Source organism: Lampetra planeri, chromosome 21, assembly GCF_965212315.1.
Source record: "Lampetra planeri chromosome 21, kcLamPlan1.2.h2, whole genome shotgun sequence".
In the NCBI taxonomy this organism is placed as follows: Eukaryota; Metazoa; Chordata; class Hyperoartia; order Petromyzontiformes; family Petromyzontidae; genus Lampetra; species Lampetra planeri.
Genome location: NC_136127.1, coordinates 10,144,966 through 10,170,569, shown reverse-complemented (window position 1 = coordinate 10,170,569; position 25,604 = coordinate 10,144,966). Strand labels below are relative to the sequence as shown.

Sequence of the window (25,604 nt, the reverse complement as noted above, 5' to 3'; positions counted from 1 at the left end):
TTTGATGCTGAGTCGACGTAGGGGAGTCCCAGGACCGGTTAAAATAATCGTTACTGGTGTTGGCCATGAGCGGGAATCGAACCCGGGTAGCCGGGTTCGTAGCGCAGCGCGGTTTTATATGAGATATACACGGACACACGCACACAGTTGTACTGTTAAATCCTAGGCATGATCCATGTTCCAAAATAATGTGAAAAAATATATATATATAATCATCATTCGCTTCTATATGTAACACGTATTTGATGAGACGTATTTTAAATGTATAGCTTGGCCGCCGATTCGAGTATAGCCGTTACACACAAGCGCTAAGACGACATAAGACTATATAAATCACATTCTATTTCTTTAAAAAATAAAACAAGTGTCCGTAACATTCACCGCTTGACAAAATGCTGAACGAAATGAGTCCATGCAGATAGTATACACTGTCTGACCGTAATGGTGAAGTATGGTCAAACGATCCCCCCCCCCAACTCCCCGCCTCGCGACTGACACGTGCATGGGGCAGTCCTTAATCCAGCAGTGGATTGCGAAACAGCTGTGACATTAATGTGTTTGTTATGTACGTATGTTGATAACAAACACATTCATGTACGTATGTTGATCTTCTTTCGCACCGTACGTAGCCAACCGCGTTCATCGGAGGTGCGGGGGAAGGACAACAAACTAAACACAAGAAGTAGTTCTAAATAAATGAGTTTTCAATCGAGATGATGATTTAAAAGCGCGTATCTCCCTGTAGCTTCCTAACATCGGAAGGCAGAACGTTCCAGACGGTCGCAGAAGCGCATCTGCAAGCGCGCGATGCTGGGACCGTCCTTTGTGCGATGGTCATATTTTAAAATTATATTTTAAGAAGATAAATCTACGGCGTGTTATCTTTATTAATGTGTGTCAGTGTCTTTTGGTAATCGCTGATTTTAATAAGCGACGAAGACAATTGAGGTGTGAATTCGAATGCATCGTTTGACAATGCAAAGTGATGCATTTATAAACACCCCAAATCAAATAATTGGTAGAAATTACAACAGAAATGTACATTCTTATTTATTTAAAGCTTTCGTGACTGCAGGGATTCATATTCTTGGTTCTTTCGGTAAAGTCACGTAGAAGGGAAATAATAAAATAATACAAATATAAAACAAAAAAAATTCTCACGACGTTTCGACTGCAACACAAGCAATCATCATCAGGTGTGAAATCCACAGCAAGACATTTTTAAATCCACAACAAGAAAATTTGAAATTTTCTTGCTGTGGATTTCACACCTGATGATGATTGCTTGTGTTGCAGTCGAAACGTCCTGAGAATTGTTATTGTTTTATATTAGTATAATTTTATTGTTTTCCTTCTACGTGACTTACCGAAAGAACCAAGAATATGAATCCCTGCAGTCACGAAAGCTTTAAATCGAAATCTACATGTTAACTTAAAAAGCGTCTCTCTCTCTCTACGTCTCAAACACAAATCTCGAATACGCTCGTGGAAGCGTTTTGCCGCTGTCCGTGAAACTTACAGTCGACACGCGCTTTAAACACATCTCTTACAATTCACACATAAAAAAAAACTAAGTAAGTTTAACAAAATATCTGAGTTGCCAGTAGGTTAAACAATCGTGATGCTTACCGACAAATCGTTAGCACACTGGGTCTTGTGATCAGTGCGGAGGTTGCCAATTGGATTACGATCTGTCTGTCCTGTCCATACGTACGGCTGCTGGATGACGCCCTTCTTTGTCCCACAGCCACCGCAGTAACATTTTAACATAAGAACCGGGTCGTTGAACCTCCCCCCTAGGTCGACTCGGCCTCAAACGCGTCGCTGATGCGATGTGTGCGCGTGTGCGCGGTGCCGGCCACCGAACCGCGTGGGTGCTACTCGCCAACAGCCCTTGCCCCGACGTTCCGTTGAGGCTAAACGGGTGGGGGACCTTTGTATTTGTGTGCGTGTGAGCCTCAGTACTGGGAGTGTCTGTGCGTCTGTGGGTTGCGGTAGTGCAGCGATTAGCGCGCTGCGCTACGAACTTGGCGACCCGGGTTCGATTCCCGCTTACGGCCGACACCCAGTGACGATTATCTGAACCGGTCCTGGACCTCTCCTAGGTCGACTCAGCCTCAAATGAGTACCTGGTGCGATGTATAAACATCGCCACTGGGGAGACAAAGGCGGCCGGGCGTGGTGTTGGCCACCCCACCACCCTTGTGTGCCGTACCGGCCTTAATAGGTGCTCGATAACAGCACTTGCCCCTACAGTCTGTTAAGGCTATACGGGGGATCTTTGTCTTTTCGGGGGGGAGGGGGGTGGGAGACAATGGCGATCGGGCGTGCTTCTAACAGTAACGACGACCCTCTCGCGGTGTCGCCGTGCCGGCTGGCAAAGTTGCCGCTCGCTCCTCGCCTGCGGGACTTGAACCTCGCAACCCCCCCCTGCACCACCACCACCTACACCACCACCACCTACACCTCCACCACCTACACCACCACCTACACCACCACCACCTACACCACCACCACCACCTACACCACCACCACCTACACCACCACCACCTACACCACCTACACTACCACCACCTACACCACCACCACCTGCACCACCACCACCTACACCACCACCACCTACACCACCACCACCTGCACCACCACCACCTACACCACCACCACCTGCACCACCACCACCTGCACCACCACCACCTGCACCACCACCACCTACACCACCACCACCTGCACCACCACCACCTGCACCACCACCACCTACACCACCACCACCTACACCTCCACCACCTACACCACCACCTACACCACCACCACCTACACCACCACCACCACCTACACCACCACCACCTACACCACCACCACCTACACCACCACCTACACCACCACCACCTACACCACCTACACTACCACCACCTACACCACCACCACCTGCACCACCACCACCTACACCACCACCACCTACACCACCACCACCTACACCACCACCTACACCACCACCACCTGCACCACCACCACCTACACCACCACCACCTACACCACCACCACCTACACCACCACCACCTACACCACCACCACCTACACCACCACCACCTGCACCACCACCACCTGCACCACCACCACCACCTACACCACCACCTACACCACCACCACCTACACCACCTACACTACCACCACCTACACCACCACCACCTGCACCACCACCACCTACACCACCACCACCTACACCACCACCACCTACACCACCACCTACACCACCACCACCTGCACCACCACCACCTACACCACCACCACCTACACCACCACCACCTACACCACCACCACCTACACCACCACCACCTACACCACCACCACCTACACCACCACCACCTGCACCACCACCACCTGCACCACCACCACCTACACCACCACCTACACCACCACCACCTGCACCACCACCACCTACACCACCACCACCTACACCACCACCACCTACACCACCACCTACACCACCACCACCTGCACCACCACCACCTACACCACCACCACCTACACCACCACCACCTACACCACCACCACCTACACCACCACCACCTACACCACCACCACCTACACCACCACCACCTACACCACCACCACCTGCACCACCACCACCTGCACCACCACCACCTACACCACCACCTACACCACCACCACCTGCACCACCACCACCTACACCACCACCACCTACACCACCACCACCTACACCACCACCTACACCACCACCACCTGCACCACCACCACCTACACCACCACCACCTACACCACCACCACCTACACCACCACCACCTACACCACCACCACCTACACCACCACCACCTACACCACCACCACCTGCACCACCACCACCTGCACCACCACCACCTACACCACCACCACCTACACCACCACCACCTACACCACCACCACCTACACCACCACCTACACCACCACCACCTACACCACCACCACCTACACCACCACCACCTACACCACCTACACCACCTGCACCTCCACCACCTACACCACCACCTGCACCACCACCACCTGCACCTCCACCACCTACACCACCACCTGCACCTACACCACCACCACCTACACCACCACCACCTACACCACCACCACCTACACCACCACCACCTACACTACCACCACCTACACCACCACCACCTGCACCACCACCACCTACACCACCACCACCTACACCACCACCACCTACACCACCACCTACACCACCACCACCTGCACCACCACCACCTGCACCACCACCACCTACACCACCACCACCTACACCACCACCGCCGACCTCTCACCGCAGTGAGTCGGGTGGACGAGAGAGTGGGAGGTCACACGGAGGGGCTCTCAGCCCTTTGTCTCGCTTTGTGCGGTCCGCGTGTGGTCTCTGCGCGTGTCGACACAGCGAGAGGGGGGGAACCATTTGTGCCATTGAGGGTCGCACGCACGCACACAATCGCCGTGGCCACAATCAATGCCCTCCCCACGTGTATTTTTTTTTTTGGGACCCGACTTGTGACCCCCATTGAGTTCCGTTCTCCCTGAATTGCGGAGGCGTGCGGGAGGTTTTTTTGTTGTTGTTATTATTAAGGGTCCGTGTCAAATGGCCTTCGGTCTAAACAAGCAGTGATGTTGATTATACTATATTCTAGATTTGAAGCTTTCGTGACTGCAAGGATTCATACTCTTAGTTCTTTCGGTAAAGTCACGTAGGTAAAAAAAAACTAAATTAAAATTAATAAAAATTAAATCACGACGTTTCGGAGGCAACACAAGTCTCCGTCATCAGGTGGGACCGTCACAGCCAGATTTGCTGCATCAAGTGAGTCAGGGATTCAAGATGCAAGCAAGCTCTTAAATACAAGTTAAGGGGGAGGAGAGAGGGGGAGGAGCTTATCAGAATGTGGTAGCCAATGAATGGAGAGCACGAGGTTCTCGTTGGCATCGACGTGGGGATATTGATTCGTCGATTAGCGGATGCTCTACAATCGAACTCGGATGCTCTACAATCGAACTCGGATGCTCTACAATCGAACTCGTCGTCTCAACGACGGCGATTGGTTCGACGGAGCCGCTCGTTAAATGAATTTGGTCGTTAAGCGAGTTTCGAAAATTCACGCGAAAGGGTTCATTCGTTCCCTTTTCACCCAAAAACGCACCTTGTACAATGTTAACAATGGATATGAATGCATAAAGATACTGACAACGTTATAAGCACATACTATTACAAAGAAACATGGTTAATCAATGCATTAATGAATATTTCCTGTACCTACAACAGCCGGTCGTTAACAGGGGAATGTTCGGGAAGCGAATACATGGGGCTCTATGGAGGCACTACACTATTATACACTACACTATACACTACTATACACTACACTATACACTACATAGACTACAATACTATACACTACACTACTATACACTACACTATGATACACTACACTATACACTACTATATACTACACTACACTACTATACACTACACTATACACTACTATACACTACACTATACACTACACTACTATACACTACACTATGCACTACAATACTATACACTACAATACTATACACTACACTACTATACACTACACTATGATACACTACACTATACACTACTATACACTACATTACTATACACTACACTATACACTACACTACTATACACTACTATACACTACACATTGGACTCCATGGAACCCAATGTGTAGTGTATAGTCAGCGATTAGTCGTTAACAGGGTTGGTCGTTACGAGGGATTCTATAGCACAGGTGCCGCGGTGGCTAGGAGATGTTAACTACCTCGCCTGGTATGCAGGGGTGCGTGGGTTCGATCCCGACCCTGACGCCTGCTGCTGTATATTTGGAGTCTGCGTGTATCTCTCTCATCATCATCACGGTGGCTATGAGATGTTAACTACCTCACCTGGTATGCAGGGGGCGTGGGTTCGATCCCGACCCTGACGCCTGCTGCTGTATATTTGGAGTCTGCGTGTATCTCTCTCATCATCATCACGGTGGCTAGGAGATGTTAACTACCTCGCCTGGTATGCAGGAGGGCGTGGGTATGATCCCGACCCTGACGCCTGCTGCTGTATTTTTAGGAGTCTGTGTGATCTCTCTCCCCGTGGTCGCGTGGATTTTTCTCCGGGTTCCCCTCCGTTTTTCCCTCCGAATTTAGAATCTACACGCGTTTGGCATACACAGTATGTAGCTACTGCTATATATGTCCACGAGATAAGCCACTTCGTTGAGCTATCATTCGTGATCACCAGGTCGCTTCTGAAAAAGATCTGTATAGCTCAGTGGGCCTTAACTGGTAAAATAAAAAAAAATAGTTTCTAGTTTTTTTATTTAGGGACTGCGGTGTTGGACAGGCCCGGCACACACAGCCTGTGTGTGTAGAGTGCACTGCATCTGTGTCGATCCACAGCTGGATTACGATCAAACTGAGCAGAGTTGATTTTTAAGTAAAGTCACCTGATGACGGTTGCTTGTGTTGCTTCCGAAACGTGATTTAATTTTTTTCTATTTTTTACCTACGTGACTTTACCGAAAAAAACAAAGAGTATGGACCCTTGCAGTTACGAAAATTTCAAATCTAGAATGAGCAGAGTTGGTTGCGGGAATTTGTTTGACCACAACTCACCACGCCGGTCAGCGCGAGGTTTAAGTGCAGAGGAAGATTGGCCAGAACCGACCGGCTGTGTTTATTGGTTGTTATTATTCGCTGTGGCGAGGAATCGAACTCAGGTCGTCAGGTTCGTAGTGCATGCAGCGCACAAACCGCTACGCCACCGCTGCAGTATAGGTAACGTAGATACGAGGTAAGAGCTCATTGTGTTATCAATTTGTGACGTTTATTCAAATAAAACACGAGCAGCTTTGGACGTGACCATCTGTCCGTTCCTTTCGCCAGGCAGTCAAACTTGTTTTTTTTATTAAAATATTTGCTTGACCAGTAAATACTTTTTTTTACAACGCTTTTTAATAGTTTGTATGCATACACTGTAAGTATTTTAAAACAATTCCGCACTTATATGTGACATCAGTGCTCTATTAGATTGATCGGCAGGTCACGTGCGATGTGGGTAAAATGTGGTTATTCTCGCCTCTTTCAAGATCTTTCAAGACGTCTTACCACCGTGGAAGAGTAGGCCAAATGCCCTCTAAGGGGGCACGAGAGCTCACACACTCGTGGATGGCCTTCCGTCAGCATTGGCGTGAGGAGGCAATTGCAGGGCTGCACCTTTTCCTTTTCCCGCTGTCTTCTTGCAAAGCCGAGACAATATTAATATTATTATTTCAGTTTAAAGACTTTCACTCGACCCCAAGTGTGCGATTGCATATGTAGCGAGTCAACATTATTCCGCGAATGTTGTCAATGTTACATGACTGCTTGCTACTGCGAAATAAATGCATTCGAATCATATACGCAGCTTGTAGATTTTTATATATGATGTTTCGCGGCTAAAATATATTCTAAGTTGGCTTTGGCCCCCAACGTAGGAACGATGACCCGGCGGTCGAGACTAACGACGGATTGGCAGCCAATGGAGGGAGCGCGCCTGACAATCCATCCTCCGCGGAGATGGAGCGACACTGATCAACTCGTGTGCATGTGTTGGGGTTGATTGCAGGCGAGCAGGCTGTAGAGGCTGGGTCACGTAGCCCGCATGCCCAGCCACCGCATGTCCAGGTAGCTTCTGTTTGGGCGGACAGAGCGGGGCTAAATCGGCGCGGCACGGACGAGAAAGGAGATGGAGCTGTTGTTGGTACAGGAGGACGTGGAGCTGAGAGGGCTTGCCGATGACCGGTACCAGCGGTGTTAAGATCGATCTCTGTGGAGGAGGTTCGTGAAGGACGCTGCTATTGGGCAGTTGGAGGCAGTCGCCCCTCCAGTAATAACGGAGGGCTTAGAAGCGACGCTCACAACAACGAGCGGAGCGCCGGGCGGATAAAACGCGGTGAATCGGCACAGTAGGGAGCCACGGGTGGTTTGCATCTGCCATCTCAGTCAACCCACAGCACCTGGGTTCGACCCGTGACCTCCTGCAAGCGGCGAGCCTTCGACACTTCAAGTGGCCCCATAAAAGTGCACGTAGCCTGGCACAAGCGCTGCGGTAACGTCACCGCCACTTTGTGGCGAATGGCGTTTGTTGTTGTTGTTGCAGCATACGATTACGACTCATTTGCGGTGGATTTTAATCCGGCAGTGGATTAATCATGGGTGATTCCAACAATAACAATAATAATTGCGATGATTATTGTCACTAATAACAAAACCCAAATAAACATTGGGCTTCGCTTTGCTCTCAGAGTCTGAAAAAGGTTGAGTTTTCAGGGAGGGGGGATATCATGCGTCGTCTTCATCGGTCGACATCGTTCAGCATCGGAAACGGTCCAAACGCGAGAGCTCGTGTCGCCACCTGCCGGAGACATCGGCGAACATTTAAACGTGGCACCAATTCATCACCACATCCACCACCACCACCACCAATCAGATCCATCAGGCAGCCGTGATCGTTCCACTGCTGGATGAGATGGAGCGATGCGAGTGGCTGTATGGATTCACGTTCCACCAATTCACCACCACCAATCAGATCCATCAGGCAGCCGTGATCGTTCCACTGCTGAATGAGATGGAACGATGCGATTGGCTGTGTGGATTCACGTTGCACCAATTCATCACCACCACCAATCAGATCCATCAGGCAGCCGTGATCGTTCCACTGCTGGATGAGATGGAGCGAGGACATCGGCTGGATGGATTTAACTTTTCACCAATTCATCACCACCACCACCAATCAGATCCATCAGGCAGCCGTGATCGTTCCACTGCTGAATGAGATGGAGCGATTACATCGGCTGTGTGGATTTAACGTTTCACCAATTCATCGCACGTAAGCTCTCGGTGCCAACATTGGTTCTCACCTGCTGTTTACAGCCCTGAGTGGAAATTCCACATTCATATCGCGGGAAAGTATATTCATAGGACAACCGCTCCACAAAGTGGTATCAATTTTATAGACACAGGAGGGTATGATGGGCTGAGTCAACCAGGTGAGTTATATGTTATTTGATTGCTATGCAACGACTTGGTATTTGCATTATTGCGTTGGTATTTTTTCTAATTACCATAATATTTACTGTATATATACATTACACATTCTCATTACCATACTAATATTTAAACAGCGGTTATATTCATATTTCAAAAGTCACACTTATCCCATGTAGTAAATCCAAACATTTCTCGACCTCACGCCGCTTATCAACTGTAGTAAATCCTAACACGCGTGTGGCAGTATTCCGCGCTCCGATTGGCCGAGCGCCTCCGACCAATGAGGTCGCTCGTCTCTCGACCAACATGGCTGCGCCCAGTGGGAGCGTGGCTGCACGTGGGCTGCGTGGGATCGCTTAGTCGAGACGGAGATTCGAGCCGAGAAGGCGAAACAGCGACAGCGACTGAACCATGATGAATCGTAGAGGCGGGGGAGGACGAGGAGGGAGGGGAGGAGGTAGAGGAGGAGGAGGGAGAGGAGGAGGAAGAGGTCGAGGAGGTGGAAGAGGAGGAGGGAGAGGTCGAGGTGGAAGAGGAGGTGGAGGATTAAGAGGACACAGGAAGGAGGAGGACAACCTGAGGCGGCTGCGAGTTTCTGTGGAGAAGTTCGCGAGGGGCGCAGACGGAGACCTGAAAGAAAGCGAGGGCTCGGACTTTCGGGGTCCCTCCAGGGGGCTCTCGAGGGGTACCTCCCGTGGGGGTACCTCCCGTGATGACTCGAGGGGTCCCTCCCAGGGTCTCGCGAGGGATCTTGCCCAAGGTCCACACCGGGGTCTCTCTCGGAGGACTTCAAGGGGAGGTTCCTCCATGGGGGGCTACACACGGGGCGCCTCCAGTGGTCTCCACAAGGACCCACCACGGAGCGACTCCGGGGACCCCTCGCGGGATCTCCCAAAGGGTCCCGGGGACGCCGACGCCGGCGGTGTCCCCCACGGGCCCTGCGGGGGTCGCCTCTCTCGGGGTCCCGCTCAGGGCCCCTCGCGCAAGGAGAGACGCAGGCGGGAGCGGGCGCTGAAGAAGAGCAAGCGGCAGGAGCACTTCGCCAAGTTCCAGCGGCATCGCCCTGGCGGCGGCGATAAAAACAAGGGAGGAGGTGGTGGTGGTGGTGGAGGAGGAGCTGGTGGTGGTGGTGGAGGTGGAGGAGGTGGTGGTGGAGGAGGAGGTGGAGGAGACGCGGGCGGAGCAGCGGCGGCGGTAGCGAGCCGCAAGGCGCGGGGCAAGGGTCAGCTCGCGAGGGCCGACGCCGAGTCGGAGGAGGGGAAGGAAGTCGTCGTCGGCAAGACGGCGACGCACGAGCGAGGGCTGCACGACGAGACGAGGGTTGTTGGCAAAAGGAAGAGAATCTACGACGACGACGACAGCAGCGGGGCCGAGGATAGCGAGGGCGATGTTGGCGACGAGGTGAGGGCGACGCGAGCCGGCGAGGTGAGGAGGATGGGCCTGATGGAGGCGAACCGAGCGGAGGAGAGGGAGATAAAGCGCCTTGAGAAGCTGCTCCACATGGACAAGAAGAAGAAGAAGGGCAAGAGGAGGGGGGGAGAGTCGGAGGAGGCGAGGCTTCCGCAGGCGTTCATGTTGGACGGCCTGGACTACATCCTGGACGCAGTGAGCGGGCGGAAGGCGCTCGCGTTTTACGAGGAGGACGATGAGGTGGTGATGCCAGCGCAGGAAGAGGTGAAGGAGCAGAGACCGCGCCGTCTCGAAGAGATCACGGGCAACAAGGCCGCGATTCCGGAACGGGAGCGACAGAAGATGGCAGGGAGCGGCGATGGGGCGTCTTCCGAGGACGAGCTTGGGTTGTCGAATGATGGAGATGATGATGGAGAGGATGATGAAGAGGAGGAGGAAGAAGAGATGTCGGGCGACGAGGAGGAGGGTGAGGGAGGAGGCGATCAGAGCGAAGAGGAGGAAGGAGGAGATGACGTGATTGATGATGAACTCGCAGGACAGGAGCAGCTGTCTGCTGTCGAAGATGATGACGATGTAGAAGATGATGATGACGATGTAGAAGATGATGATGACGATGTAGAAGATGACGATGTAGAAGATGATGAAGATGATGATGGTGATGATGATGGTGATGACGGTGACAGCGCCTCAAAGGATGATGCGTGTGAGAGCGGTGGTGATGAAAACGACCAAACCAGCGTGAGTTTAAGAACAACAAAAAGTGTAAATAAACAGCGGGGTGACGTGAAAACAGACTTAATTGTTCAGTTTAACACGTAGGCTTTCAGATTCTAATTCCTGAAAGTTAAGTTATTGAGGTTTCATACTCTTAGGTTTTTCATTAAAGTTACGTAGGTAAAAAATAATATAAATAATTATAGAAATATTGAGGTTTACATATTTATACATTTTATTAGTATTATCACAGTGGGGATGTAGCAATTCACAGATGCAGTGAAATGTCACACACTTCACTGTTGCAATTCGAGCCCCAAAATACCCTCTTCCATCATTGTGGCGAGTGTTGCGGCCTCTAGCGGCTGCAATGTTTTCCTGTAACCGAGTGTCTTTCAGAGGCTGCACCACGAACTCGGCGACCCGAGTTCGATTCCCGCTCACGGGCCAACGCCAGCGACGATTATCTGAATCGTTCCTGGGCCTCCCCTAGGTCGACTCGGCCTCAAATGAGTACTCGGTGCGGTGTGTAAACGTCGCTACTGGGGAGACAAAGGCGGTCGGGCGTTGTGTTGGCCACCGGGGGGACCCCTTCGTGTGCCGTGCCGGCCTTCATAGGTGCTCGCTAACAGCACTTGCCCCCAACAGTCTGTTAAGGCTTTAAGAGGAGCTTTGTCAACTAAACTATAAAACATGTTTTGTTTTACCAGGTAAGGCTCACAAATGATAGCTCAACGAAGTGGCTTATTGCGCGATTTGTTTTTGTTAAAGTAGCCAAATACTCCAAACGCATGGTTCTTAATGTGGAGGGAAAAACTGGAAGGCCCGGAGAAGAAATCCACGCGACCACGGGGCACGAGACATGCAAACTCCAAATATACAGCAGCAGCAGGCGTCAGGGTCGGGATCGAACCCACGACCTCCTGTATACCAAGCGAGGTAGTTAACATCTACTAGCCACCCTGGCGCCTGGTGGATTTTGTCAATCCACCGCTGGGAGAGGGCTTCTCCCACCCAGGGCACGAGAGTCATGACCATGCTTCATGACGCTGGTCAATTCGGGTTGGTGATGGCAGTGAGTGACCCATTAGCATAGCTGTCCAGTGTCCAGACGCTTTGCAACTGCATCGGTACCCACGGTTCTACGAAGAGGGGTGGGGGGGTGTTGAAAATTAGACCACGTGGCCCATTCATTCTTCACACCGGGGGGGGGGGGGGGGTCCACGCCAAGCAAGCGACGCCAACTGTGAGAACCGTAAATTGAGACGAGGGAGCATCGGTCGTATGGTTACAATAATGGACCTTTCTGTTGTTGTTGTAGCACTGCCGTCCGTTGAAAGCTGTGCAATGTGCCTGCTTTTCATTCGTGCAGCTTCCGGCGGCTGCTGCTGCTTCTGTAACCCAAGCCGTCAAGTACGTCCCCCCGCACCAGCGCATGCGGCCTCCCGAAGAAGACGCCAAGAAAAAGGAGGAGCTGCAAAGGCTGAGCAAGACCGTGAGAGGGCTCGTTAATCGGTGAGGCTGCCCGAGGTTTTCCCGGTGAGGCTCGGCGGGGGGGGACGTGCCGTGAACCAGCAAGGGCCTTTTTCTCCCGTCAGCCCTCTCCTCCTGGTGGACCGGTTTCTTCCCGCTTGTAAGCGCTCATTCTTTGGCCAAAAACATCTTCAATGTGTACAGGGACTCCTCTACTTAAGAACGAATTAGACCCCAGAGGTCTGTTCATAAGTCGATTTGTTCGTCCAATTTTACTCCTGTCGATTCCAAACATGCTGTACGGCGTGTACACTAAACACGGGGAATATCTTTAAAAGTTGTATAATCTCCTGTAGACGTAGATGCCACTGGTTCTTCACGTTCTGCAGATGTAGATGCCACTGGTTCTTCACGTTCTGCAGATGTAGATGCCACTGGTTCTTCATGTTCTGCAGATGTAGATGCCACTGGTTCTTCACGTTCTGCAGATGTAGATGCCACTGGTTCTTCACGTTCTGCAGATGTAGATGCCACTGGTTCTTCACGTTCTGCAGATGTAGATGCCACTGGTTCTTCACGTTCTGCTGATGTAGATGTAATCACCGCCATCTATTGCACGGCGGTTGAACTTACGACTCTCGGTCCAAACAGGCAACTGGACATATGGACATATTTGTTCGTATCTCTAAAAGTTCGTAAGTCGAATGTTCAGAAGTAGAGGAGTCCCTGTATGGAGGAGCGTGGAGCCTTGGCTTGGGGCGGCTGTCTTCCTGCCCGCGTGTGGTTCCTCTCACGTCACGGTCGGTCCGTCTCTCGTCGTGGGCGTGTGAATGGTGCGCGGCGCATTACAGATCGAAATTCTCTGTCAACCCCTTATCAGTGGCCTACCTTATGACAGACCAATTCAGACCTTATTGGTCACCCCGTGCCCTTATAAATCTCAACGTTCATCCTACAAAGTCCCATCACGAGGGAGAAACACAAACAGAGACAAACTTAATTTTTTTTGCCCGTATTGAAACGGCTGTGCGCCGTACAAGAATATGGGGTAAACCGTGATGGGTCGACAGCGATGAAATTATTATCATCATCAAATGCACAAATCGAAGCGTCTGCGGACGCGCCTTTACCGAGCACGCACGCGGGCGGTGCGGCAACATTTGGTGCCACTTGCCAATTTTTGTTCGTCCCCCCCCCCTTCCGCCGTGTTAGGCTGAGCGAGGCGAACCTGCCGTGGGTGAGCGGCCAGCTCGAGGAGCTGTTCCTGCGCCACAGCCGGCACGACGTGACCAGCACGCTGACCGGCGCCGTGCTTGCCGCGTGCGTCACGCCGGCCCCCACTCCCGAGCGTCTGCTCGGGGAGCACGCGATGCTCATCTCCGCGCTGCACCACAACGTCGGCGTCGAGGTGACACAACGCGTGTGCCGTGACCCCCACCCGATCCCCGCGTGTGTGCGTGCGATCGTCGCGGGGAGTGTGGTGGTTTAGCTCGCTGCGCAAAAAAATCGGCGGCCCGAGTTCGATTCCCGCTCGCGGCAATCAACACCAGTGATGTTCATCTGAACCGGTGATGGGCCTCCTCTAGGTCGACTCAGCCCGAAATGCGTATCTGGTGCGGTGCATAAACATCGCCACTGGGGGGAGACAAAGGCGGTCGGTCAGGTGTCGTGTTGGCCACCCACACCCTCGTGTGCCGTTGCCGGCCTTCACAGGTACACATTGGGGTGGGGGGCGGGGGAACGACCTTTGTAATTTTGTTGTTCTTCACGCGACAGATCGGCGCCGCTTTCCTCGAGGCTCTGGCCAAGCGCTTCGACGCGCTCCACCGCGCCCGGGACGGCGGCGGCGACAACGACGGCGGCGGCGGCAAGGAGTGCGACAACGCGGCGGCGCTGCTGGCCCAGCTCTACCTGACGCGCATGGTGCACTGCTCGCTGGTGCTCGACGTCCTGCGCCGGCTGGTCGCCTCCTTCGGCGAGCGCGACCTCGACGCGGCGCTGCTGCTCCTGCGCTCGAGCGGCACGACGCTGCGGCGCGACGACCCGCTGGGGCTGCGCGAGCTCGTGGCCGAAGCGCAGCGCAAGGCCGCCGCCGTCGGGGGGGGGGTGGCCGCCGGAGGGGCGCGAGCCGACGGCACCGCGCGCGACGGGACCAGGGTGAGCGGGCGATTGTTTTATTTTTTTGTGGGCGCGGCACGAAACGGTGGGAATGGTCCGGAATCTTCTCGGTGATTTCACGGAATCTCAACGATTAGCACGTCCGGCTGCGTACGGTGCGAAAGAAGTTCAACGTGCATGAAATGAGTGTAGCACCCGGCAGTCCGATATAGATATCTCTCTACAGGCAAGATTCCCCCTTTTACGACGTTGCAACGCGATCCTTGAAACCCTGTCGTCGTAAATCGGACCACTATTTTCCCCACAGAGAGTAGAAACGTCACTTGCCGATGTGTTTTTTCCTTTTATCGGCCGTGTTTAACAGGGTTTGAGTAGATTACAAAATCCACACCAACGCTGAGGATAACGAAAGCACCACGTCAAGTCCACTTCGGACAGCAGGCCGACTCTGTTGTTCAGACGCTGTTTGGGAGTCGTGTGGGATGATGCGTCCGGCATCAAGTTTCCGCGTCGTCAATCGATCCACGGTGGCGTCGTATAAACCTCGTGAATGTGGATCGTCGTTGTAAACCACCTGTGCATGTAATTCACAAGTCGCTGTCCATCACACTGCATCTTCTACCAGGTCTGCGAATATACGTAACATATAAATATATATATAGCATTGCTTTGATATTTTTAATTAAATGAACGTGCATGTGTGTACGTGTAGTTGGTGTGTTTATGTGGGGGTGTAAGTGTGTGTCGGGGCAAGTGCTCGCAAACAGCACTTGCCTCCCAACAGTCTGTTGGGGCTATACGGGCGATCTTTGTGTTTGTGGGTAGCGGCAGTGTAGCGGTGAGCGCTACGCTGCGCTACTACGAACCCGACGACCCGAGTTCGATTCCCGCTCACGGCCAACACCAGCGACGATTATCTGAACCCCCGTCCTGGGCCTCCCTTAGGTCGAATCGGTCTTAAATGAGTACCCGGTGCGGTGTGTAGTAAACATCGCCACTGGGGAGACAAAGGCGGCCGGCCGCGGTGTCGGTGACCCATCGCCCGCATGCGCCGCTCGCGAAAAAGCACTCGCCAACCCCGGCGGTCTGTTAAAGGCTACGTGGGTAGGGGGGGGCATCCTTGTATATTCGCGTGTATTTTTTTCAACGCAGGTGCGCTACCTCCTGGACACGATGCTGGCGCTCAAGAATAACGACGTGCGCAAGATTCCCGGTTACGACCCCAGCAACCTGGAGAGGCTGCGCAAGCTCCTCCGCTCCCTGGTGAGCGGCTCGTCCCTTGGGGCGGTTTTTTGTTGGCGACCTTTTTTTGTTTTATTTTGCTGCCGCTGTCTCTGTTTTTATTTACCTATTAACCCCGCGAGTTGATCCCGATCGTGATATCGGCCGTCATGTCGCGTGACAAATAGCATAATCCATTGAGAATCTGTCGCGGGACGGTGCAATCTTGGAATCCACAGGAGTAAAAGTTGGACTTACAAACAAGACCTCTGGAACACTAACTCGTTCGTAAGTAGAGGAGTCCCTGTCCGTTGAACTCCTCTCGCACCGTACGTAGCCGACCGTGTTAATCGACGGTGCGCCCCCCCCCCATCCCCCCCACCCTGCCATCTTCCCAGGTGCGCTCGCAGGCCGGTGGCGACAGCGACCGCGTGCTGCGCGTGTCGCTGGAGCAGCTGCTCTCGGCAGACCGCGTCGGGCGCTGGTGGATCGTCGGCTCGTCGTGGAGCGGGGCGGCACCTGCGTCCACGGGCGCCGACGAGGGGCAGCCTGAGCTGCCGGTCGGAGGCGAGGTGAGCGTTTTGCGTATGCCGCTGCGGCGGCGTGAAATGTCAAGATGTTGAAGCCAGCGGGGAGGAAGCTTGCCACCAAACGTGGAACCCCTTCACACTACCTCTCCTCCAGTGAGCATTGATTCTTGAGAGCATTCAATTGGGCATTTAGGCACTTTCCTTCTCCTGCAGGGATATCAGAGCTTAGGAAGACACCAGGGGGTTCTAGAGTTTATTGAAGCAGTTTATTGAAACACGTGGTTTAGACGGGTTTCCATTGCACTGCAATCTGTAATGTGTTTGTGCTGGCGTCAACCTCTATTCATATCCTCTGTGAGTACCTGAATCGTCTTGTTAATAAAATACTTTTGACACTCCGGTTGTCACCTGACGACACTTGGTGTTATTACCAGCGAAACGTCGTACTCAAATAGCAAATGTTGTGGGTTTACTCTCCAACAAACCGGTGTGCTGAACTAGTCACGAATTGGCATGTTTTTCTTACGTGACAAACCTTACTAATTGGTTGCGTGGGGTGGTGACGGGTTTTAACGACACGTTTAGACTCATGTGATCTAACCCAAAAACCTCAGTTGTGGAAAATATTTTTGAAGCAAAAAAAAAAAATGTGAAGCCAACGACAGCAATCTCTCAGCAGCGCTCAACGGATCCGACATTTCGAAAACCTCCCCCGCAGACTCGGTAACAACGCACGGTGAACATCCTAACGAATCTGGTGGCAACCCGGCGTGCAGATGAGCGCCAAGATGATGGAGCTGGCGCGCAAGCAGAGGATGAACACGGACATTCGGCGCGGGATCTTCTGCGTGCTCATGACGAGCGAGGACTACGTGGACGCCTTTGAGAAGCTCGTGCGGTGAGGGTCCAGAATTGAAGAGTCCGTCGTGTATCGCGATTCCGCGGAGGTGTCGAGAGAATTTTCATAGTAATGATAAAAACACACACGGGGCTGCGATGGATTTTGTTTGCTCATGCCACTGCTGGCGGAAGGGTTTCTACTCGCGGGAGCTCGAGGGAGAGCGTATGTTGGCCTCCTCTTTCATGCTGGCCAGATTTCTTTTCGGGGTGGGAGTATGGGGGGACATTTTAGCCCACCGCACGCGGCCTGCCGATCGACCAACTGGCCTATAGATCCCGGTTTAACCACGGGTGGTTGAATCCCAGATACAAAACCCAGAATCTCTCTTCCCTTTCACCCTTGAGCCACCACCTAGCCACCTCCCTAACGATGATCCCACTTCTTATTGTGAGGCCGGAGCCTGGACGATTGATCAACTGTTGAATCGACTTTCTTTTACTAATTGTGGTCAATTAAACACAAGCGGCCACCGCAACATCCCGCCCAACAAGCAATGCCCAGCGCGATGCGGCCGGTGATACCCGCGGCATCGCCAAATCTCCCCCGTCACCTCCCGTCCACCGACACGTGTGGGAACAGGGGTGATTTCCCCCACCCCTCCCCACCCACCGCCCTCCCCAACTGATTTCGTGTTGTCTGACGACGAGTCTGATAATAATCGAATTGATAATCGGTTGAGGAGTCGATGTCTGAGATAATCGAATAGATTTGAAGTTTTCGTGATTGAGGGGATCCATACTCTTTGGTTCTTTCGGTAAAGTCACGTAGGTATAAAGTATCAAAATAAATTAAATCGCGACGTTTCGGACGCAACACACACGTGACTTTACCGAAAGAACCAAAGAGTATAATCGAATAGCCCATCTCCAACATGAGCCCATTGCACTCCATCACTTCCTTCTGGTCCCTTGAGGCATGCATCAAACGTCCATTGGATCTGCGGGGGTGTTTTTTTCTTCGAACGTCTCGGTGCCGAAAGATTACGAGATCTGCCTGGCCGTGTTCTCTCAGTGAAAGGGGTACAAACCTTTCCCCTAGGTGGCTGAGGATGGCTCGGAGGACAGAGCGCTGAGCTCTGGCGTCGTTAGGACCCTGGGTTTGAATCTTAGTTTCGGCTATACGTTTCCTATACTTTGCACCCCTGTCGTGTTTTTGTATTGTTCGTTGTTGTCGCCTTCTGACCTGGCCCCTTACAGGACATCTGTGAAATAGAGCTTTGTAGCTCATCGGATTTCTCCAAGATAAATAAATATTCAGATTTCTGACAAGTTTGTAGCGAGTTGGCGGTGTCGGGGCCTGGTTACCAATGACTGCATGAAAAAAACTACCGATAATTCTATACGGTTCTGCGATTGATTTGACTACATCCCAGTGCTGAGAGTCAAAAATAACCACGCGGAAAAACGTTTATTTCCCATAGCAGGGCGCGAGTGGAAGAGTTTGCTGCCCACTCTATATTGTGAGCCCAGGTCACTTGAAGGCATCTCGGAGGGGGGGGGTCGCTTTGCGATATCCGCTTCCAGGGAGGCCCTTCGTCACGCACCAAGTTGTTCGCGCTGCTGTGGGGAGATCCCCTTTGGGATGCTTTCGTGTCGCGACGTGACAACGAGCGCAGCGGGGATTTAAAAAAAACAATGCGAGAGAGGAAATCGGGGAAGAATGTTGTTCTGGAGGAACTCGCGCGGCGGTCGGGGCTGACCCGTCGCACCCCGACGCTTCTTTGCAGCATGGGGTTGAAGGAAAAGCAGGAGAGGGAGATCGTGCACGTGCTTATGGACTGCTGCTTGCAGGAGAAGTCCTTCAATCCCTACTACGCCTACCTCGGACAAAAGCTCTGCCAGTTTGACCGCAGGTTTAAGGTGAGCGTGCCCTCTTGTATTTTCAAATATCTGTAGATGTACAGGGTTTTATGGATGATATTGGTCGCGAAAGCCTACGTGTTAAACACATATATCGATATTGTCAAAGTAAGAGAAGAGAGCGGTTTAAACTAGCAAGTCTGACAGCTTCGATTGGCAATAACCGACGATCTGATTTTGAATTGCATTTTTCTCGTGGATTTTTGTTTTTGCCGACGCCGCAAAACTGACAACAAAACGGGCCCTCGTGTGCACGCTCGCGCGCGACCAGATGACATTCCAGTTCAGCATGTGGGATCGCTTCAAGGCCCTGGGAAACCTGAACGCCACAGCCACCACCAACCTCGTCAACGTGCTGAGTCACCTGCTCGTCCACAAGGGCCTCTCCGTGACCGTGTTCAAGGTGAGCCGTGCGCGGAGCGTGGCCCCTTGAATGTGTTGCGTGGTAGAAAAGGACGCTGAAGCCGGTCGTGTAGGAGCTGACGCCAAACAGTTTATTTAGGGCTTACGCCTAACTCGGGGGAAGGGGTTAACACAACGGTTATTAACTAATCTCCCCAGGGGAAGGGTACTGGGAGTTCCCTACACCCCACCAGGCTATCAGGCTCTTCCCACAGCACTGACCGAGGGTTCAGCCAACTCGGCCAGCCGGGCAAAGTAGCCCCTTGGGCCCGCCTCTCCACCCTCTATCCCGGAGCCCCCTACTTCCTAACCACTCGCTCCTCTGACTCTCGGCAAAGACCCCGTCCACGTCACGGGTCTCTCCTCAAGTCCCCCGGGATCGTACACGTATAGAGGGTGCTTCAAAAATATGTGAACACTTGTGAGAATTTGCAACAAAACCACGAGGCATGTGCCTCCGGGCTCTGGAGACCACCTGGAGATTATTCCAGGGCACGCGTTTTACAATGATGGCCTTACAATGATGACTTTATGAAGCTATTAACATACATTTGTTATTATGTTACAGTGTATTATCCGTTCTTTTTCCATTCAAAACGATAGTCCCATATATGTGTTAAAACAAAAATGTAAGCACCCTGTATATATGTATAAGTGTACGAGTAGTTACACATGAGACCAGTGTGGTGGAGTGATATGTGAACTGTTCCCTGGGCCCCACTGCCCTTCAAACTGGACCCATGGGCTGGTCTGCATTGACCAGCCCATGGGTCCAGTGTTAGTCGATGGACGGTCGAGTTAACCGCTGTAGTCTGCGCTCCTTCAATGGAGGAGGAATAGCAAAAGCATGCAACACACTCGTGCAGCCCTCTCATCGTGGCCAGCAGCAGACCTCCACATTGACATTTGATTCCGAAACATATTGCCGCCGCCATCATGTGCAAAGGTTAGAATAGCTTATGGGCAATGTTAGTCTGTAACGGAGGCGGGGATATAGCAAAGCTCCACGAACTCTCTCTCCTGAAGCCCTCTCGTAATGCCGAGCCGACCTCGACACTGGCACCTAGCTCCTAAATCTATTGCCACACGCAAGAATAGAATACTAACACTGTAACACGATTTTTGTTCCTGGGTTGTAAGTGTTATTTCCTAATTGCTTACGCCTCAAAAGTACAGCAAATGACTATTATTCCCCACAAACTTTGCTTTTGTGACCAGTACAAAATCAAAGTTAATAATGAATTCAACCTGGCTCTGTGGAGACGAGGGCTGGTAATTTGAATGCTTTTAAGTTCATAGGTCCCTTGACCCACCGACTCTCTCCCGAAGTCCCCCCGTGGCTAGCAGACCTCGATTATTGGCATCTATTTCCTGAACGTATTGCCGCTGTCGTGCGCAAGGATAGAATCGCACCGTCGGCACTCGTCAGCATTCGCGTCGCCGCTGTCGCCCTCTTCTCTTCTCGCACAAACAAGGCGCTGGAGTTCAGCGAGATGGACAAGCTGTCGGTGAAGTTTCTCCGTCAGGTCCTGCAAAAGCTGCTCCTGGAAGCCTCCGAAGAGCATCTGCCCGACATATTTTCAAAGTAAGAAAAGCGCGGCGCACGGGTTTTTTGTTTTTTAAACGAGCGAAGAAAAGCGTGCGCGTGCGTGGACGCCTGCGGAGAGAGCGCCATCTAGCAGTGGAACGACAATAGGGCCAAGGCGTATATGCAGGTAGTCCCCCGAGTTACGATGTTTCGATCTTACGATGGCGATAGCGATACGACAAAATTGCCATCAACAACCTAACATCGTTCAAGTATGCAGACGACGGACAGAATCTTGGTGAGTGCAGTACAATGTGATACGTTACGATACGTTCAATGCATGTATGACACGTAGCTTTAGCGGTTTGACTTCAAGGTTACCACGATACGTTCAATGCATGTTGAAAGTTTTTATTATAGCAGATAGGATTGTTTCCTGAAAAAACTTTCTATTAAATTGCAGTTCATATAGGTAGGCTCAGAATTTACCTTGGTTTTTTTTTTACTTTACATTTTACTGTGCAATACAGTATTGTAATTAATAAATACATACAGTATATCATTTATACAGTACGGTACTGTAAATTGCTCTGTTTTGCTAAATTATCACCATTCTTGAAGACTCCTGGGTAGGCTAGGCCATCTTCGACTTACGATATTTTCCACTTACGATGGGATCGTCGTAACGCATCTCCATCGTAAGTGGAGGACTACCTCTCCATCGGTTGTTTACGCGTTCACGGAAGACGTTACAATAGGTGCCACCCGAAAATCCATGGGGAGGGCTACGTGGGGCAACCACAAAATTGTTGTCGCGCCGCTCTCTGCCCGGCGTTACAGGGCGGCGGGCAACCCCAAGCTCGCTCTGCTCCGGGAGGGACTCAAGATTTTCATGCGGCACTTCATGCTGCGCGGAGCCGCGTCGGGGGACGCGGACGAGGCCGAGCTGCTGCGGCAGAGGATCGAGGTGGCGGAGAAAGCCCTGGAGCAGGAGCGGAACCCGGCCGCGAATCTGTGATGGTCGCACGCGGTTACCGCTGCTATTGTCGTCTCCACAAGAACACACTGCGCCACCAACCCTGTCACTCGGTCAGGGAGGCCTAGTGATACGGCGAAACCGGTGATGTGTCGTGCAAAACTCGAGCTCCGCGACAATCCCACCGTCCGTTTTCGATGAATGTTGGTTCAGCGCCGATGAGCTTTGCTCATTTACGTTTTTAAAAAATATTTTCTATTTTCTGATGAAATATTTATTGAATTGCGATGCTCGTGCTAACTTGCCCATTAAATAGGTGCTCTCCAAAACGTGCTCTCGAGTAATCGAGTCACCCGGTCTGACTTTTGATGTGTTTCTGTCGTGCTGCGCGACTCCGATGGGTATTTGTTCCACGGAAAGTCACGGTGAGCCAGTTGCCCATCTAGTTAACAACATAAAAAACAACATCAAAGGGATGTGTACGGAAGAAGAGGCATCAACGGAACAACACGTGACGGGGGTGCACGGGCAACAGCAGGGCTTAAAATAACCAAAAAATAAGCCACAGGCATTGTGCATCAAAACAAGAACGAGGTAATGAACACCTCCGATCAAGCATGGTTGGTCATGTACGGTGCGAAAGAAGTCCAACATACACATGGGACAGGTGATTGTCCACGTTTTACTGTACTACCACCTGGCGGTAGTCCACGGGAAGGAAGTTTCACAACATGTGTCTGATCCCCCAGCCCTCGCCTCCACAGTGCTGCATTGCCAGTATGTGCCGCCACCATTACCTCCACCCAGCTAGTTATAAAGAGATTAAATTATAATTTCGCCATTCTATTGCTTTTGAGATTTAGAATTCCAGTTCCAACCACTTCCCAAGTTTATATTTCGAGCAGTGGGACGCTACGTGTTCCATGGTTTGGAGTTTGCCAGGGCTGATGACTTCGGTGGCAAAAGTGATATTTAACCCAGTCCTGGGGCATGCGCTTCAACACACATTGACCAGCATGGGGAGGTCGTCAGCAGCAGAATGGCAAAGAGCCTGGCGATGTTACTTTTGTTATCGCAAACATCAATTGTAAATACTGTAAATGTAGAACTTTGTTGCGGTGATTAAATTCGTATCTTTGTGAAAAGTAAAACGCTTTTATATTACGTTTAAAATTTACGTGTGCCTTGTACGCTCTCGGTGAATGACAGTAAACACATTCCGATCACGAATATAATTTCAGTTGCCCTGACATATCTGTGCAATAGAAGACTATGAATGGAAAAACGTGATGGCTTTTTCGAAACTATTCAAAACATTGACTGTCTCTTTGAGATGGCTAATATCAAGTGTCAGGAGGTTGCTGATTTTGGACTACCTCTAAGCAACACAGTCTAATACCTGGAAGAGTCAAATGATGAAATGGATATCTCTACTGCACGTCATTCCTGCTGTATAAAATGAATAACGTGTGTTCTCGTGCAATGCAGTAACCTCCAAATAGGACGGTTGGCTACGTGCGTTGTGAAAGAGGTTCAACGTCGTGAATTCGAAGTGTATTGCAAGCGGGGAGAACAGTTTGAAAACAAACTTTTTTTTTCTCCCATGGTGATCATTTTTAAGATTTGCAAAACACCATTGGACGTATTGGTGGTGCACCATAAACGCACCAGGGTCCTCGTAAGACAGTCTGGCGATGTCGCTGTTGCCCCTTGAGTGAGCTGCAGATTCTCGCGCGAGAAGTCGCCTTCTATTCAGCAGCCGCTTTCCCATTCGAACGTGTGCCTGAATCTCGGAACCGTCTAAGTGTAGGGCACGAGGAGTAAAATCTTGCCTTTGGAACACGGGAGTCAGCCAATCGTCATCAGGCTGGGTGCTGCTGTACGGCAACAGACCGTGAAGCTTCGTGTTCAGCTGATCATGTAACACTCGACTTCCGACATCACGACAACTGATTTTGGCACATTCACACGAGGGTTGCCATTCACGAGGTACAACAAATTGCTGTTTTATACTGCACACCGGTGTACCGCCAATACGTTAATTTACCAAATTACTCTTTCCGAAATCCTTGCGATTAACAAAACGCTGACAATTTCTCAAATGAAAACAGAAATTCACCTTCTAAGTCGTAGAGGCGCTGAAAACACCGACTCTTAACCGAGGGATTCCATCTGGCCGGGTTTGACCCAGTCGTTCTGAGAATTGGCATCTGTTTCACAGGTGGAAAAGATCTGGTGGTAGTATTGTGCTGAACTTTTATCACCGCAGTATTCTGCCAAGTGTCAATAGACCTTGGACTGACTGAGAGATGTTTACCAGGTAAGGCTCACTGAGCTATATAGATATTTTTCAGAAGTGACCTGGCCACAAATGAAAGCTCAACGAAGTGGCTTATTAACATGTGGGAATGTATAGCGTGTTTTTAAATGCAGAGGGAAAACCCGGAGGACCCGGAGAAAAATCCACGACCACGGGGAAAACATGCAAACTCCAAATATACAGGCTTCATGGTCTAGATTGAACCCACGACCTCCTGCATACCAAGCGAGGTAGCAGCACCCCAATATATGTTCGGGTTTGGTCTAAACTGTCGTGGAATAGTTTGCAACCCTATTACAGTACTCAAAACGTGGACATTTTTACTCGGATTATGGTTCATGCCAAGGCTTAGTGGCACCTGTGTTTGTCATTGACAAGCAAAGTCAACTTTGTGGCGCGAGTTTCCATCAGGCTCGGCAAATATTGACCAAAAAGGCCGACCCACGGCAATGATCCGGCAACTTGGATGTGGCGGTTTGTGGATCATGAAAATATGTAATCCGTTTTGCACCTGCGGCAAATATGTGCCCGATAAACAGTAGAGGTGCGTATGCAGTACATGTATACAATGGGTTGGGATTGGGTAGGACTCGTCATGGTTCTAAGGGATAGTTGCTGACAGATGGCCAAGCACATTTAGCGGTTGGACAGCCAAGGCATGGGATGGAAGAAACGCGTCCCGAGAAGGACGTGCCAATCAAGGAGATGGAGCGATGAATTCAGCTCGTGCTAGGTGGATCACCTGCATGGGGTGACCGTGAGAGATGACCAAGGCTTTGCGGAGTCCTTCAGCAGTGGGTATATCATGACAATAATGAACCGTCTAATTAAATACTTTAAATTAGTAAAAGGTATTGATGTCGAAGGATACTGCATCTCAACTGGACCCAAAGACCAACCGACGTAGAAGAAAAGGTTTGCGCATACAAGAAGACCTTGATGATACAGGCAGTGATGAGAAAGAAACTGGCACCAAGCCCCTCCCCACCCTCCCCTCTCCACCCAGCCCCTTCCCTCCCATTTTTGGATGCACGACGGACGGACGGACACAATAATCCCCTGTGGGCTGGTGGAACCAAGTGG

The 25,604-nt window shown here is 51.4% G+C and overlaps 1 protein-coding gene across 1 annotated transcript; it reads left to right on the top strand.

Annotated features, from left to right (window-relative positions):
* The first annotated feature begins 10,233 nt into the window (after positions 1-10,233).
* LOC144724658 (nucleolar MIF4G domain-containing protein 1-like) lies at positions 10,234-23,352 on the top strand. The gene is made up of 11 exons (XM_078603957.1): positions 10,234-11,217; positions 12,566-12,708; positions 13,879-14,074; positions 14,443-14,823; positions 15,937-16,047; positions 16,404-16,577; positions 17,312-17,433; positions 19,163-19,295; positions 19,567-19,698; positions 21,173-21,282; positions 22,066-23,352. The coding sequence occupies exons 1-11, from the start codon at positions 10,504-10,506 to the stop codon at positions 22,241-22,243; spliced, it is 2,394 nt and encodes a 797-aa protein (XP_078460083.1). The 5' UTR covers positions 10,234-10,503; the 3' UTR covers positions 22,244-23,352.
* Positions 23,353-25,604: the final 2,252 nt, after the last annotated feature.